Source organism: Arvicola amphibius, chromosome 8, assembly GCF_903992535.2.
Source record: "Arvicola amphibius chromosome 8, mArvAmp1.2, whole genome shotgun sequence".
NCBI lineage: Eukaryota > Metazoa > Chordata > Mammalia > Rodentia > Cricetidae > Arvicola > Arvicola amphibius.
The window spans coordinates 44,830,605-44,846,979 of record NC_052054.1 but is presented as its reverse complement, the minus strand read 5'-3'; the positions used below and the strand labels follow the sequence as shown (position 1 = coordinate 44,846,979).

At 36.7% G+C, this 16,375-nt stretch overlaps 1 protein-coding gene across 5 annotated transcripts in view; it reads right to left on the bottom strand.

Moving 5' to 3' along the window:
* Positions 1–16,375, bottom strand: part of Cep85l (centrosomal protein 85 like) — a 114,219-nt gene that overhangs the window by 35,449 nt on the left and 62,395 nt on the right. For 4 of the 5 annotated variants that reach the window (XM_038338860.1, XM_038338864.1, XM_038338862.1 and 1 more), the window contains 5 exons: positions 14,555–14,599; positions 13,572–13,693; positions 9,546–9,663; positions 2,226–2,405; positions 38–190 (listed from right to left, as the gene is read on the bottom strand). In XM_038338860.1, coding sequence (XP_038194788.1) covers positions 38–190; positions 2,226–2,405; positions 9,546–9,663; positions 13,572–13,693; positions 14,555–14,599 — 618 coding nt within the window. The remainder of the gene's footprint in view (positions 1–37; positions 191–2,225; positions 2,406–9,545; positions 9,664–13,571; positions 13,694–14,554; positions 14,600–16,375) is intronic. The other variant, XM_038338861.1, reaches the window with a different exon arrangement.

Below are 16,375 nucleotides of genomic sequence, written 5' to 3'. Positions count from 1 at the left end.
TGCAAGCATTTCAAAGGTGCATGTTTGACCACGTTACCTGTAGACTCTGACTCTGTACATCATCTAGAGTTGGAAGATCGGCCAGGTACTTTTCCAAGGTCTCAATTCTTCTCTGCTTTTCTTTGTTTTGCTCAGCTTCCTTCTGGCATTTCTTTTTCAGGCTGTTGATGTATCTATCTCTTGTTTTCAGCTAAAGGAAAACATTATGAATCCTCAATTATTTATTGTTTTGAGTTAATAAAAATTACAAAATCAATGTTCCATTCCTGGGTATCACTAAATTTATCAATGAGTATCAGTTTACAGTAAACATCATCAGCTGAGTTAAGATCTGCCTTGTTTTATTCTAAGATTCTTTTCCCTCGAAACTTTTATAGCTCTGAAATAATCTGGAAGATACTTGTTTACTTTTACAAGTGATGGCATTTTTAAAATTGTACTAAGTCAGGTGGCATTAATAATCAAATTTTTATTACCTATACATGTACAAATTTGGATAATGCTATTTATATCTTTATCACATAAATAATGTTATGCTCATGCTAAAACTGTATTGAGTTTAAATTATGTTAAAACTAATTAACTATCTTAAAAGGTTATTAGACACAGAGACAAAGACACAGAAATGAAGCTACAAGTATTTTTTAAATCATCAAAGCAAATATTCATTTCTAGAGGACAGATTCTAATTTCCCATTTTCCAAAGCCATATCAAAACACTTTACATGAGCTAAGAGAAGCAGATACATCAGTTATTCTGTTACTAACAACTTACAAAGCCAGAAGAACTTACCAAATATTTAAAACAGAGAACAGGTTAAGTGAGCCAATTTATGTACTTCAAGCAAGAATATGTTTATATTGTACCATAAATGAATTTGTACCACATTTTCTTTCTTAAAACTCTAATATAAAGGTGCTTCACTACTGAGGCCACTCTAGGGCTGAGGTATTATGTGAAGTTAACATCTACTGTAGAACGAGAGTAGAGAACCTCAGAAAGACCCAATCTGTGCAGGTTTAACTTCAGACTCTGTGCACTCATTTGTCTCTCCTAGCTTTAGCTTGCACATCTCACACTCACAAAAGTCCTTCACAACAAAGGTCAATTAAAAGACAAACAACCCAGTCAGTAAACAGGCTAATGAAATGAATGAACTGGTTACTTTCAAAAGATGAAGTACAAATGGATAAAATGTGAAAACAAAAGGTTCAACACCCTTAACACATAAGGGAAATGCAAATTAAAACTATAATGCTCAGAAAGGCTCCCATAAAGAAAACAAATTACAGGACCAGTGATGAGGATGTGGGGGAAGTGGAGAAAATTTAAATTAGTCCAGCCATTGTGGAAATCAGTATGGTAGTTACTCATAAAACTAAAAATGGAATTATAATATCATCCAGCCTAAACTGCTCCTGAGCATATACCTGAAAAACTCTAAGTCAACACCCCACAGAAAAACCTGCACAACCATGTTTATTACAGCATTATTCACAACAGACAACATACAGGACCATCCTAGGTGTCGATCCACAGATGGATGAAGACAATGTGATGTTTTAACACATACATACAGACATATCACACACACACACCCCTTTCTCTCGCGTGCGCTTTTGTGTGTGTGTGTGTGTGTGTGTGTGTGTGTGTGTGTGTATAAAATGAAGTTTAATTCAGCCATAAAGATTATGTCATTTGAAGGAAAATAGATGCAGATGGAGATTACCACATTAAGTAAATTAAGCTAGACTCAGAAAGATAAATACTTAGTATTTTCTCTCATTTGTGGATCACAGGTCTTTTAGAGATGCACAAAACCACATATGTATGACATGAAATCTACTTATTCAGGGTAAGTGGCTCCAACTTAATAGCTTAAGGCGAGTTTTTGGCAATAGGCTTCACTTCATATTCTGATAATTTACGGTGATGAGATCAAGAAAGAAGGAGTGAGAATAAGGAAAATGAAGAGGCAGTGGTGAAGGCTTCTGGCTTTAAGTAGTTTCACTATTAGAAAAGTATAATAAAGACTTTTATGCCTCAAGAAGATCCTTAAATCTCTGATGATAGCACGAGATTTTTGAAAGTTGGTACATATAGCACTAATTACTATAATATAAATGTATAACCTGATAGAATACTTGGAACGGGCAAATTACAATCAATCACTGTTTGTTGAAGAAAGCTGTTGATCCACGACAATCTTACACAAGATACTCACCTTTTCCTCCAATTTCTTCTTCTCTTCACTAAATTGGTTTATTCTCTGTTTAAGAAACTCATTGAGCTGTGACACTTCTTTCTCAGTAGACGCTAGCTTTTGCTCAAGTTCCTCTTGTTGGGGATGGGACAATGACTGCTCCGAAAATGGAGTCTGGACTGAACTGTTCTCATATTGTGGCTATTGGGAAAAAATAACGGCAGATAAGTCTTCACAAGTTTACCTGTCTTTAACAAATAAAAACAAAATGGGACGAGGCCACAGTGCAATAGCTGTAAGCTCGAGATTCAGACTGTCCTCAAACTAAAGCCTAGCTCTTCTGCCTCCTACATAGAGACCATGGTTAAAGAAAATCAGTATCAGCCGGGCGGTGGTGGCGCACGCCTTTAATCCCAGCACTCGGGAGGCAGAGGCAGGCGGATCTCTGTGAGTTCGAGACCAGCCTGGTCTACAAGAGCTAGTTCCAGGACAGGCTCCAAAGCCACAGAGAAACCCTGTCTCGAAAAACCAAAAAAAGAAAATCAGTATCACTAAGTCTTGATTTATTCATCTAAAAAATAGAAACTTTAAGGCTTTGAAGAAAGAAATTGAAAAGGATTCCAGAAAATGGAAGGATCACCCATGCTCTAGATTGGTAGGATCAACATAGTAAAAATGGCAATTCTACCATAGGCAATCTATAGATTCAATGCAATCCCCATCAAAATCCCAACAAAATTCTTCACAGACCTTGAGAGAACAATAATTTTATATGGAAAAACAAAAATCCCAGGATAGCCAAAACAACCCTATACAATTAAGGAACTTCTGGAGGTATTACCATCCCTGATGTCAAACTTTATTACAGAGCTACAGTAATGAAAACAGCTTGATATTGGCATAAAAACAGGGATGTTGACCAATGGAATAGAATCGAAGACCCGGATATTAATCCACAAACCTATTTTTGACAAAGAAGCTAAAAAAAAAAAACCTGATTTTTGACAAAGAAGCTAAAATTAAACAATGGAAGAAAGAAAGCATCTTTAACAAAGGGAAGCTGGCGTAACTGGTTGTCAACCTGTGGAAAAATGAAAATAGATCCATATCTATCACCATGCAAAAACTCAAGTTCAAATGGATTAAAGACCTCAATATAAACCCGACCACACTAAACCTGATAGAAGAGAAAGTGGGAAGTACCCTGCAATACATGGGCACAGGAGACTACTTCCTACGTATAACCCCAGTAGCACAGACAATAAGAGCAACAATGAATAAATGGGACCTCCTGAAACTGAGAAGCTTCTGTAAAGCAAAGGACACAGTCATTAAGAAAAAAAGGCAACCTACTGAATGGGAGAAGATCTTCACCAACACCACATCAGACAAAGGTCTGATCTCCAAATTATATAAGAAACTCAAGAAACTAGACATTAAAATTCTAAATAACCCAATTAAAAATGGGGTACTGAACTGAACAGAAAATTTTCAACAGAATAAGTTCAAATGGCCAAAAGATACTTAAGGACATGTTCAACTTCCTTAGCTATCAGAGAAATGCAAATCAAAACAACTTTGAGATACCATCTTACACCTGTCAGAATGGCTAAAATCAAAAACACCAATGATAACCTATGCTGGAGAGGATGTGGAGAAAGGGGAACACTCATCCATTGCTGGTGGGAATGCAAACTTGTGCAACCACTTTGGAAATCAATGTGGCGGTTTCTCAGAAAATTGGGAGTCAACCTGTTGGGACTAATGAGTCCTGACCTTCAGCTGCTCTTCCCTCCTAGAACCTTCTAATTGAAGTTACTAGAAGCTGTGCCTAGCTTAGAGGATCAGAGGATGGGATTTTCACCTGTTGGCCATTGACTGCAGTGTATTTAAGCCTCCATGGTGCTATTAAAGATGGGCTTTTGATACCAGTGATTGAAGGTCTGCGTGTCAGTCTGTCTCTGTGTGTGTATTCTCAACCTCCAGCCCCTTTCCCAAAGCTCGCGAACTGGGGTCTAGGACATAGAGCACAGATCAGGGCTGCGGTGCGCGGCACAACCTACCTCAGGATCCAGCAATACCACTCTTTGGAATATACCCAAGAGATGCCCAAACATACTACAAAAGTATTTGTTCAACTATGTTCATAGCAGCATTATTTGTAATAGCCAGAACCTGAAAACAACCTAGATGCCCCACAATGGAAGAATGGATAAAGAAAGTGTGGGGAAAAGGAAAATAAAGATATCACTGGGAAAATGAATAAAAGGGCTTTAGTGGGGTAGTGACTTTGAGACATTTCTTTAAAAATAGGTGAATTCTGCTGTGGTGGTTTGTTTTTGTCAACTTGACACCAACCTAGGCATATTCGGCACTAGTCTTAAGATTAATTGCAAATGTATATGCATATTCTAGGGCAAACATTTTAAGAAAAGTTATTGAAATAAAAATATTCATATAAAATGCTAATTAAAATGACAAAAGAGAAAAACTGTTACATCAAAACATGGTAACACAGAACAAGAATTACACATGTAATAGCTATTAAATCAATTATACTTATGGTCACTATGAAAACCCCTGGTTAAAGTACAACAACGTAAAGACAGAGATTGTCAGAGTGGATCAAAGAACAAGATCCCTATGTATCTTCTATGAGAAACCCTTATTAATAATACAAAATAGTCTTTAACAGCATAAAAGAGTATCAAAATATTTGAAGTGGAGTGACAGACTTACAAGAAGAAATATGTATATCAACTACAGTTACCAAAAACTTTCAACAGCTGGTCAGGAATGCTGTGCCACAAGAGGCAGAATATCAATGGGGACACACTTGCTCTCACCGTCCATCAAGGAGCCAGATGAACTGACATCTGGGCTACTGATTCCTTAGCTGCAACACACACTTCTCAATTTCCTTTCAGTCACAGGAAAACAGCATTCTAGTTCATAAATCATATCTTAAAAGCTGAAAACTCATCAGACATCTGCTTTCAGACCACAGGTAAAGTAAACTAGAATTCAAACACACACACAAAACCTGGGACATTCCAAAACAAAGCACTGCTAAATAGTACTTGGCTTAAAGAGGAACTCTAAAGGAAAATTTAAAAACAGCAACTCAAAAATAACTGAAAATTTGTGAGATCTAAATAAATTGGTGCTTTGAGGCTATCTATACCACTGAATATATTTTATATAAGGATCTCAAATTCATCTATGTCTCCAATTCTAGTAAACTAGAAAAAGTAGGGAAAATTAAACCCAAAGCAAACAAAAAATAGAGCAAAAAAATCAATGATATTAAAAATAAGATACAGAAAATTCAACAAAACAAAAGTTGAGCATTTATTAACAGCAATAAAAATCAGAAATTCTTTAGGTAGGCTAAGATAAGAATGTGAAAGAAGGCCAACATTGCTAATGTCAGACACAAAAGAAGATCCATAAGAGAATTCCTCCAATCCCAGGAACTTTATAAACTCAATGAAATGGAACAATACCTGCCAAAACTCACATATAAAAGAAACCTGGAGACCTTTATTAAAGAAGTTGAATACGTAATCAGAGCACTCTAAAACAGAAACCATAATTCTGTAAACTAACCACCAAATGGACCTCAGGCATACTATAAAATTTCCAAAAATAGCAAAGGAAAGAAAGGTGGAAGAGAATCTCAGCCATCTGTGCTGGCATGACTCCAGACCTCACAGGACAGGCGAGAACCACAAGAGGAATCGCTGATACACGGACTCAGGGAGCCATCTACTGGCCTCAAACACAGTTCAGACCTTTCCTCAAAAACATGCTTTTGGTAATACAATAATTGTATACATAACCCAAGAGTAACATTTATTAAGAATAAAGCTATAAGGAGATATTGAATGGTTCTACAAAATATACTGTTTTTAAAACAAATTATGCTAGCTAGTTAACACAAGAATACTATTTTCACATAACTACACTATCAATCTTAGCACTAGCCCACATGGAACTGCTGTTTTGTAACTGAAGTCAAAGCAGAGTATGCAGTAATAAAATATTATGAAATATGTGTAATCAAAGATTTTTTTTAAAAAAAAAGCTAGCTAGATCACTATTTTAAATGCTCCTAACTTGCATTAAGTCTTATACCTACTTGGTTTTTAGTATTTCCTGATTTCAATGTCTAATTTAAATTTTAGAGAAAAAAACATTTCAGGGTACAATGAAGGAAAAAAATTCACTTCAAATGAGTTTTTGACATCTAGGAATAAAGACCTTAACAACAAATAATAAAAATAATTCCACAAACAGAAGCACTATCTCAAGGAAATGTTCATTTCTCCCTTTTTAATCCCAATAGAAAGGATTTTTCTTTGGGAAATAAATAGGTCCATTATAAAGTATATATAGGAAATTATGCAAGTGAGTTTTAAGAAAAAAACTCTTAAAAGGGAGAGAAATAATTGACAACCATGGTCCCATAAGGTTTAAGATATCAATAATACTACATCTGTATTCCCACTGGATTATAGACTAGGCTTATTCACAATTTTATTCCCAAGTTATAGTCCTTTACCAAGATCACATGGAGCTGATTCCCAATGGTTTTATCTGCACTGCAGTCTCAAAAAAACAACCAAACAACAAACAAAAAAAATCTATTAAAACATATAAAAAACTGAAGACACTAGCTGTGGTAGTTTGAGTGTAATTGGCCCTCATAATCACATACTGAGTGGCACTTTTAGGAGGTGTGGCATTCTTGGAGAGGGTATGGCTTTGTTGGAGAAAGTGTGTCACTGTGGGAGCATGCTTTGAAGTTTGCTATGCTCAGGACACTGCCCAGTATCTCAGTCGACTTCCAGTTGCCTGCAAGATGTAGGACTTTCAGTGATGACACAAGCACCACATCTGCCTGAAAGTCACTGTGCTCCCTGTAATGATTAATAGACTGAACCTCTGAAGCCACCCTAACTAAACGTTTTCTTTATTAGAGTTGCCTTGGTCATAGTGTCTCTTCATAGCAATAGAAACTCTAAGACACATTTAACAATTCTTAATTTAAGAGAAAAAAATCCTTGCTGGACAGTGGTGGTACAAGTTTTTAATCCCAGCACATGGGAGGCAGAGGCATGTGGATCTCTGTAAGTCTGAGGCCAGCCTGGTCTACAGAGTGAGTTCCAGGACAGACAGAGCCACATAGTGAAACCCTGTCTAGAAAAAAACAAAAAATAAACAAAATCCTATCATTCTTCACAAAACTAAGAAAAAAGGAAACGGTGTAAGAAAGCACTAAATATCCTGAATAGGAAAAACAATCCTAAATAGAAAGGGCAATGTCAAAGGACCCATGAGAGCTAACCTCAAATTATACTACAGATCCATAGTAATAAAATTACCTTGATATTGGCACACAAACAAATGTACAAGATAAAATAAATAAATACAAGAATAAATACACACAGCTACAGCCACCCAACTTTTGACAAGGGTAACAAAAACATAAGTTGGAGAAAAGGGACTCAACAAAATGGTGCTAAAAGACTTGGATTTTACTTACACCAAACTGCACTGGGTATGTGCCTCTCGATTTAAATATAAATGAATTAAAATATGGATTCAAGACCTTAATGTCACATCTGAAACTCTGAAACTTAGAGATGGGCTGGTGAAAGGCTCAACAGGAAAGGGTGCTTACTGCCATGCTTTAACCTGACAAATGAAATATGAAATAGAATTTTCAGCAGCAAAGAGACACTCTTCAGAATGGGAAAAAGTCTTTGGCAACTAGACATACAATAATGAATTTACACATAGAATTTAAAAGGAACTAAAAAAATTTTGAAATAAAATAAAACAACAAAATTACACTAAATTCGCTGATCAATAAATGAGCAAATGAGCAGTTTTCAAAAGAAAAATACAATGACTAATAAATACTTAAAGAAATGATCAAAACCTTAATTGTGGGGAAATGCATACAATGAAATTCTATCTCACTCCAATCAGAATGGCTGGGAAAGAAGACCCATTAAGCACAGTGGTGGGGATGCAAACAGGTGCAGCTACAATGAAAACAGTTTGGAGTAAAAACAGTACTGACATATAATCCAGCACTACCACCCCAGCAGGAAGGAAGCTAAGCATACCAGAGACATTTTATGCCTATGGTTATGGCTGCACTACTTGCAATAGACAAAATATAAGACTAAGCTAAATATCAATCAACAGATGAACAAGGAAATGCATGTATACAAGATGGGGTTTTGTTCAGCTCGAAAGAAAATGAAACTGTTACTTGTAGAAAAATGGATAAAATGAGAACATCATGCTAGAAAAAGTAAGCCATATGCAGAGTCTCCATTTAAACATACACATACAAATATGTGTATCAGAAACTTCATTTCTCAGAACTTTAGTTACAGAGATAGATATATGTGGGAACAAAACTATATTTATAAAAAGGTTACTCTTTGCAACATCATTTATAATATACCAAAATGGCAAACTTTAATTTTAATGAGATGGTTGAATAAATTATGATTTCTATAAAATAGAAAATCATACAGCCACAAAACAAAAGTGGAGTGGTTTAGGTAAAGTGATATAGAAGTAATTAGTATATTTTGTATAATTCTATATTATATAAATAATGATACCAAGTATAAAATAATGTACATATTTTTAAGGATTTTGTAAACATAAAGAACTAAAATGCATTGTATCTGTCTATGGTAAGCAATAATGTGGAGCGATACCCCAGGGACTGATGACAGCTTATTCTGTGTGCATGGGCGACAGGGTGTGAAAAGGACAAAGAAAGAAAGTAGTTGAACACCTTTCACAAACAAACATGAACTATGCAAATTCACTGTTATTTCAAAACTGGTGTAGGAGGTCCCTCTGTATCTGTTGCTTTCACTGGTTATTAAAGAAACTGCCTTCGCCTAGTTGATAGGGCAGAACTCAGGTATGCGGGGATGACAGAACAGAATTCTGGGAAGAAAGGCAGTGTGGCAGACGCCATGGTTCTCCTGCCCAAGACGAACGCTGGTTAGACTCATTGCTGTAAGCCACAGTCAGGTGGCGATACGCATTAATGGAGATGGGTTAAACTAGTATGTGAGAGTTAGCCAATAAGAGGCTAGAATTAATGGGCCAGGCAGTAATTTAATTAATACAGTCTGTGTGGTTATTTCAGGGGTGTAAGCTAGCGGGGTGGCCGGGACCAAAAGCAGGCCCTCTCATACTACACAAAACAGTGATTTAAGGTGCTCTGATGTTATAAATACAGTACATTGTAAGAACAGATTTATTAATAACTACAAACTACCAAGAGTTCTCTGGTCTTACCTGCAAACTGCTCATGTAAGATTCTTCACAATTTACATAATGCCCCAGCATGGCATGTTGTGCCCGTAGTTCATTATCTCTTATCCTTTCATGTAAGTGGTTAATTTGTTGCTTCTGCCTGTAAGACATAAATTGAAGTTACATTATAAAGAATATACGTTCCTAGAAAATAATGCAGAGAAATTTTAGTATTCTACTACTTTTTAAAAGGTGTGTAAAAATTTTGTCAACCACTGGGGGAAATTAGTTAATTAAACATTTTTCCTATGTGAAAAAAGAGAGCCACAGGGCTAGCAATATATATCCACCTAAACATGAAGAACAGAGTTCAAATTCCAAGAACCATGTATATGTCAGGCAGGCATGGAAGCTGCTTGTAGCATTTAGGATGCAGAGACAGGATGCCCAGGGAAAGCTGGCTAGCTAGACTAGCTGGTGTGATGTTTGTGCTCTAACAAATGAAGTTATCCTCAAGTTCAGAGGGCAGAGCTAGCCACTAATTAACCATAGAAGTCTGGAGGTCTGTACACAAACAGGAAGTAACATGGCTGGGCAGAGAGAGTAATATAAGGTAGGAAGAGACAGGAGCCTGGCCCTTTTTTGGATGAGGTAAGAGTTGGCTGTGGCTCTATGATCTGTCAGAATTTACCCTGATACCTAGCTCTGGATTTGTATTATTAAGACCAATTAGAACTTGTGCAACAAGCTGAAATTGGGTAGTCCTTGGTTCAGTTAGCCATCCTGCCTCAATAAATAAAATGGAGAAGGGTCTAGGAAGACACCTAAGATCAACTTCAGGCCTACACACACATACACATTTAAGCACACTACCTATACACATGTACCTATACATACATGCATACATGCACATACATGAAAGTGCATACACACACAAAAGAAGAAAAAGCAAGACTAGAATAAGTTACCCACAATGGAATGATAATATGTATAATATATGTGTGCAAACAAATGGAAAGCTATGTATCAATTCCTGAACTACAGGTTCAAAATTCCTCAATGGAAACCATTTTTTTCTGTGAAAATTTAATAAAGTACAGATATTGTTGCAAAAACTAACAGATAAACATTGTTTCTTTTTAAAAATTTTCTCACCAACTAAATTTTTACATATTCTAATTATTTTCCTGCACTAAATTCCAAGCTATGTTAAATTATTTTTTTCTGTTAACATAGTTGTGATAATTGCCAGAGACATGTATGGCATGAGGTCTCACCTGTAGCTGGCACCTGTAGCAAAGAAAGGATTGCTAGGGACCAAGTCTTTGATCCTGTGGAATCTAATCCTAGCTTACCTATGTTAGAGTTGACCTATAGAACTGACCAGTTGCTATGGGAACAATATAAATAATCTATAATGGATTCTATAAGGCTAACGTGAATATAAACAACTACAATAAAAGTAAACTTTGAAAACTGTATTTAGATGTTCAAATTTAACTGATAACTGTGATGCAAAATAACCCCGACTCCTTCACTATAGTATCCATCTCAAAGCCAGATACTTATCCTAAGTTACCATCAATACTTTTCCTATTCATGTTTTCCTCTTTGGTGAGCCCTATGTCTGGTTCCTTACCTTCCCTCCTCAAGCTTTCTTATCACGTGTATTCCATTATTCTTGAATTGCTAGTTTTACAGGGGGGAAGGATCTAGTACTACTCTTCTATCTGGAAAAATACAATTTTACCATTTCTTTTGGGGGGGAATAAACATTTATATAAACTTATTTTATATAAAAATTTTAAAATGAGGTAAAAATCGACATCTCATAAAACTTATCATTTTAACTTTTTCAAGTGTACAATCCAGTGGCCTTAAGCATGTCCACACTGCTGTGCGGCCATCATTACCATCTATCTTCAGGCCTTTTTACCTTGTAAGGCTGATATGTGAGACTTTTTTTATTGATTCTTTGGGAATTTCACATATGTACCCCAATCCTGCTCATCTCCAGTTCCTCTCACTCTTGAAGTGCCCCCCAAAAGAAAGCTTAAGAGGATTAAAAATAAACAATAATTTAAAAGAAAGAAAAAATACTTCACTCCTCTATCTTTCCTGCCTCTCTACTGCCTCTTCTTTCATCTTAGTGGCATCTCTCTTCTTGGTGGCTACATGGCATCTCCTTGACTCCACCTACTTTCTTTCTGTATCTTTGTTTGGACTTCCTGCCTAGATTTAATCTGCTAAGCCATTGGCCAAAACAGCTTTATCCATCAACCAATAAAAGCAACACATATACAGGAAGGACATCCCATATCATCTCCTCTTTTCTAACTAGGGTTTTAACTTTAATATAATAAAATTTCATCTTCCAATTTTGATGACCTTTCTTCTGCCTGGTCAAGTCTATTAATGCTGTTTTCTATTTGATTGAGTTTTTCATTTCAACACTTTTTTTCATAACTTTAAATCCCAAGTTCAATTTTTCTCCCCCCTGCTGAATTTTCATCCACATTGCTCATTTCCCTCCATTTTGATGACTTCTTCCTCTGTGTTGCTTACTTTAAAAGGATTCCATGTCCTCTGTTTATATTTGCTTTCTTATTCTTCATCATTCTCACCAGAAAACTTTTGAACTTCATCTGGCCTTTCACTCACTTCAATATATTTGAGCTCAATAGTTAAAGAATTATGATCCTTTGAAGAAGTCATGTTGCTTTGCCACCCAACTCCCACCCATGTTTCTGGTAGATTCTGTGTTGTCTATGTTGTAATCTGTGTGTTGTTTTGGATATCTCTTAATGAGCAGTTTGCTATTTTCAACTCTATTCTCTCCTTCCCTCCCCCCCCCTCCCTCTCCTCTCCTTCCTTTTCTCTTCTCTTTTCCCAAATGTAGCTCAGGCTGTCCTCCAACTCAATATGTAGCCACAGATATCCTTGAACTCATGCTTTTCCTATCCTCTTGCCTCTACCATCTAAGTCAAAGGGATACAAGTGTTCTAAAACCAGGAGGTTTTAGAAAGTCCTACAGTACTATGTATTCCAGGCAAGTACTCTACCAACTGAACTGTTTCCAGTTCCCTTAAATTTTGACCATTTAGGAAATACTAGCATTCTTTTCCCTCTTTATGGTATTGGGTACTGAATTCAGGGACTTGGGCTTATGAGCCAAGCATTCTACTACTGGACTGAGCTGTAGCTCCAGCTGAATCCCTAGCTCAACTCCATGAGGAAAAAATACACTACTTTTGGAAGTAGCTATTGTTTCTCCCCCGTCCTTGCTAATAAACTGGGCAGCTAATGATTGTTAAACTTCCTTTTCTATTTCACTCCATTTGTCCCAGCTCTTTTTAACTATCTTTTTACTTCCTTTGTTTATACTACTTTTGCACATGAAAATAAGCAACAATTAACACTGGCTATGAAAAAAATATCCTTAAACAATTTCTAAAGTATTTTAATATGAACACCCTTGACAACCCCAAAAGCATATATAAATGATGTACATCCATATATTTTAAAGATAACACAATAACCTTATGATTGATTGTTCAGAAGTTTCCATTAAATCTTATAAAAATCATTCTGGATAATTCTGGTACTAAAATATTACAACTTTTAAATGTTATAAAAGAAACCTTTCTATGATTATACTCTAGACTATATAAATTTAAAAATATATACTTTTCATATTATGTGGTCTCAAATCTAATATATAATAGACAAAAAGAACTCATAACTTCAGTGTGGCTGTCCAAATCTGGCAGTATCCCAAGGCAAATTTGAAGATATCACCTTGCAGCTCTGACAGCTGGATGCAGCATGTGGAGAAAGGTAAAGACGATCTTCCAAACAATGAGTCTCACTAAAGCAAACATAGAGCATATCAGAGACCACACACACCCCAGCTCTCTGTTCTGAAAGCTCTTGCACGCTGTGTGACTGGAGAGTGCAGATATGAGACATTAATTTGTAATTTCAAATTCTAAGTAGTGGATGCAATTGTAATTGTTTCCTTAATCTACATTTTTACAGTCTAAAATAGTAATTAAAAAGCAGACTCACCTATCAATTACGATTTCCTTCTGCCTTAGAAGTCCTTCTTTTATTTTCAACACTGATTCCCACTTACTGAAATCCTGAAAGCCAGAAGGTGAGTAACTCTGACGGGATGATCCAGGCAAAACCTGAACAAAAAGTGTACAAGTTTAGTATGCTATCTAAAGGGAACACTTGCACACCATCCAGCATTTCCCCAATGGTCTCCATTTAAAAAAGAAAAACAGGTCTCTCTCCTCCCTCCCTTCCTCTCCCCCCACCCAAAAAAGACTATCTAGAAGGACATATACAGGAGAAAGCTAGCAAGTCAGAGAGGGAGCCAGCAATCACTTCCTCCATGGTTCTGCCTCCAGTTTCCAACCTTGAGTTCCTGTCCTGACGCCCAATGATGGACTGACTTAAGATGTCTTCCTTCATCAGGTATTATTTGGAACAGTGTAAAAGACCTCTAGTAGCTGAAAGCAGTAAACTATCTAAACCTTTCCTACCAATTTCTCAATCTCCCAAAGAGGACTACTTAAAGGAAGGTGAAGACAGACCAAAAAGAGCTCATGAATTATGGGAGGGGGTAGCTAATAATTCATAAGAGGAAGGATGATAACCATGAGCAATGCCAGTACTTTCAGCTAGGGAATGTCAGCATCAGGAATACTCAAAGAGAGCAGCTATGCTAGCACGTCTACAGAGTGCTTCAGAGACTGTAGGATGGAGACACACCTTCAAACTGTATTACTTTCCCTAGGGACAAAAAAACAGAGCATATCAAAAATGATGACTCCCCATTGTATATTCCTGTAGAACAGTCTAATGTGAAACATTCCTCTTATACTGCAATCATGCTTTATGAATCCATCAAAATATATTGCTAAATGCCCCTAGAGGATGCACTGGTGCTAATGGTTAAAGAACTGAGGAGTTTTTCACTGAACAAAGCACTGGAATTTCTGAGAGCAGGTGAACTAATAGATGACTTCCTCATCTAGGATTACCTGGACAGTTACTCTGTGCTGTCTGGCATTTGGCATCTTCTTTTCCTGTTGAATAGGGGAAACATTTTTACAGGAATGACTGGGCTTGTTCATGGACTACCTATGGACCAGGAAAGAGCAATTTAAAGAACTGGCCAACCCAAAGGTCTGCTTCCAACCCTTTGCCCTTATTCGGTTACTTTACGAAGTCCCTTGCCATGACTACCAAAAGACCACTGTTTTCAGAGAAACCAAGCCTTTTAATACCACTGACAAATCTTTTGCAGTCATTGACACACAAGTGGGCACTTCAACCCATATCCTTGTGAAACCAAAGGAAAAATTGTGTATCTTGAAGAATAAGATGGCTGTGGCCCAAATGGCTACTTCTCCTCCTTTCCTCCTTCATGGACAGGTCCCTGCCCTGCTGCAGCACTGATGTCTAGGCTCTGAGTACCACTGAAGTCTTCTCTGACACACAGTGCCATGGATACTCTCTTACTTGTGGAGTGTTTTAATGCCAAATTAAATAGACATAGAAGCCAACAGTATAGACACTGGACCTTAAAGATATTCAGTTATGTAGTAAAATGCAATAAAACTGGCTTTTCCATAAAAAACATATTTACAAATACTGTATATTAAAGAATTTCAAGCATTTTACAAAGTAAGTATTTAAATCTAATGAAAAATTGACAATAAACGTTTCAAAAGGTCTATTTGTTGCACTGCATATAAGATCTTACATTCATTATCTAAGTAGACATTTACTGAGAACAGGTCAGTTATCACCTCAGGAAGCAGTACAATAACTGAAACGTTCTATGACTCAGACAAACACTACCAGAAGAGTTACCATAGGAAAGAGATAAAAACACTGTACCTGAGTATCCGGACTGTAAATTATCATGATCATATCATTTAATTTCATAATCACAAATATTTTTCCAAGATATAAACATTACTCACAAGTAACTATTATGCAGACAATTTAGATGGCCATTTGTCTCCATTGTAGTTACAAAATAGAGCAATAATATATTTAGATTTTACAAAAAAATTTCAGATATTTAGCATATAGCAACAATAATAAAAATCAATATGGCAATGCCAAAAAACTATAAAGCAGTCCTTGAGAGGGTAATAAAAAGAGGCTTTAGCTGGGCATGGTAGCTCAGCAGAAGCAAGGCAGACAGATCTCTGTGAATTCAAGAACAGCCTTGTCTAGAAAGTGAGTTCCAGGACAACCAGGGCAGTGAAAGAGAAACCTTATCTTGAAAAAACAACAAACAAACAAACAAACAAGAAAAAGGCTTTAAAGGTGATATGAAATGGAAGGGGAATACTAGGAGTGGAAAGGTTTAGCCACTACTGCTGTTTGCCCACCAAATGGTAAAACCCTATTGCTGAAGTCACCATGTGCTTTGTTTGCAGGACACAGAGAATCAACCTGGAGATCAGTCGTAAGGTTCCTAGCTGCTGACCAGCTTCCATAGCTAGAAGGTACTCAACTGGCTGCTGAAGGTAAACTGTCACCCACTGAATTCAGTTAGAGACCCTGTGTGCTACACTAACATTCAGCGAGGCAAAACGTACCCACTGGTGCAACAGTGACAAGTCTGTTGGGGGTAATCCAACCATTTTTGATTGAATCTAAGGTCTAATCCACAGGATGGAATTTATGTCTGGTACTATAAACCCAGTCACAAATTTATGTATACCTGCTACTGAAGCACTCAAGTTTTTCCTTGTGGTTAGTGACTTAATTCCACCCACTTCAGTTCATTCGCCCTTTCCACGGCCTAACCCTCTGTTGAGAACACCCCCACAATGCAGAAATAA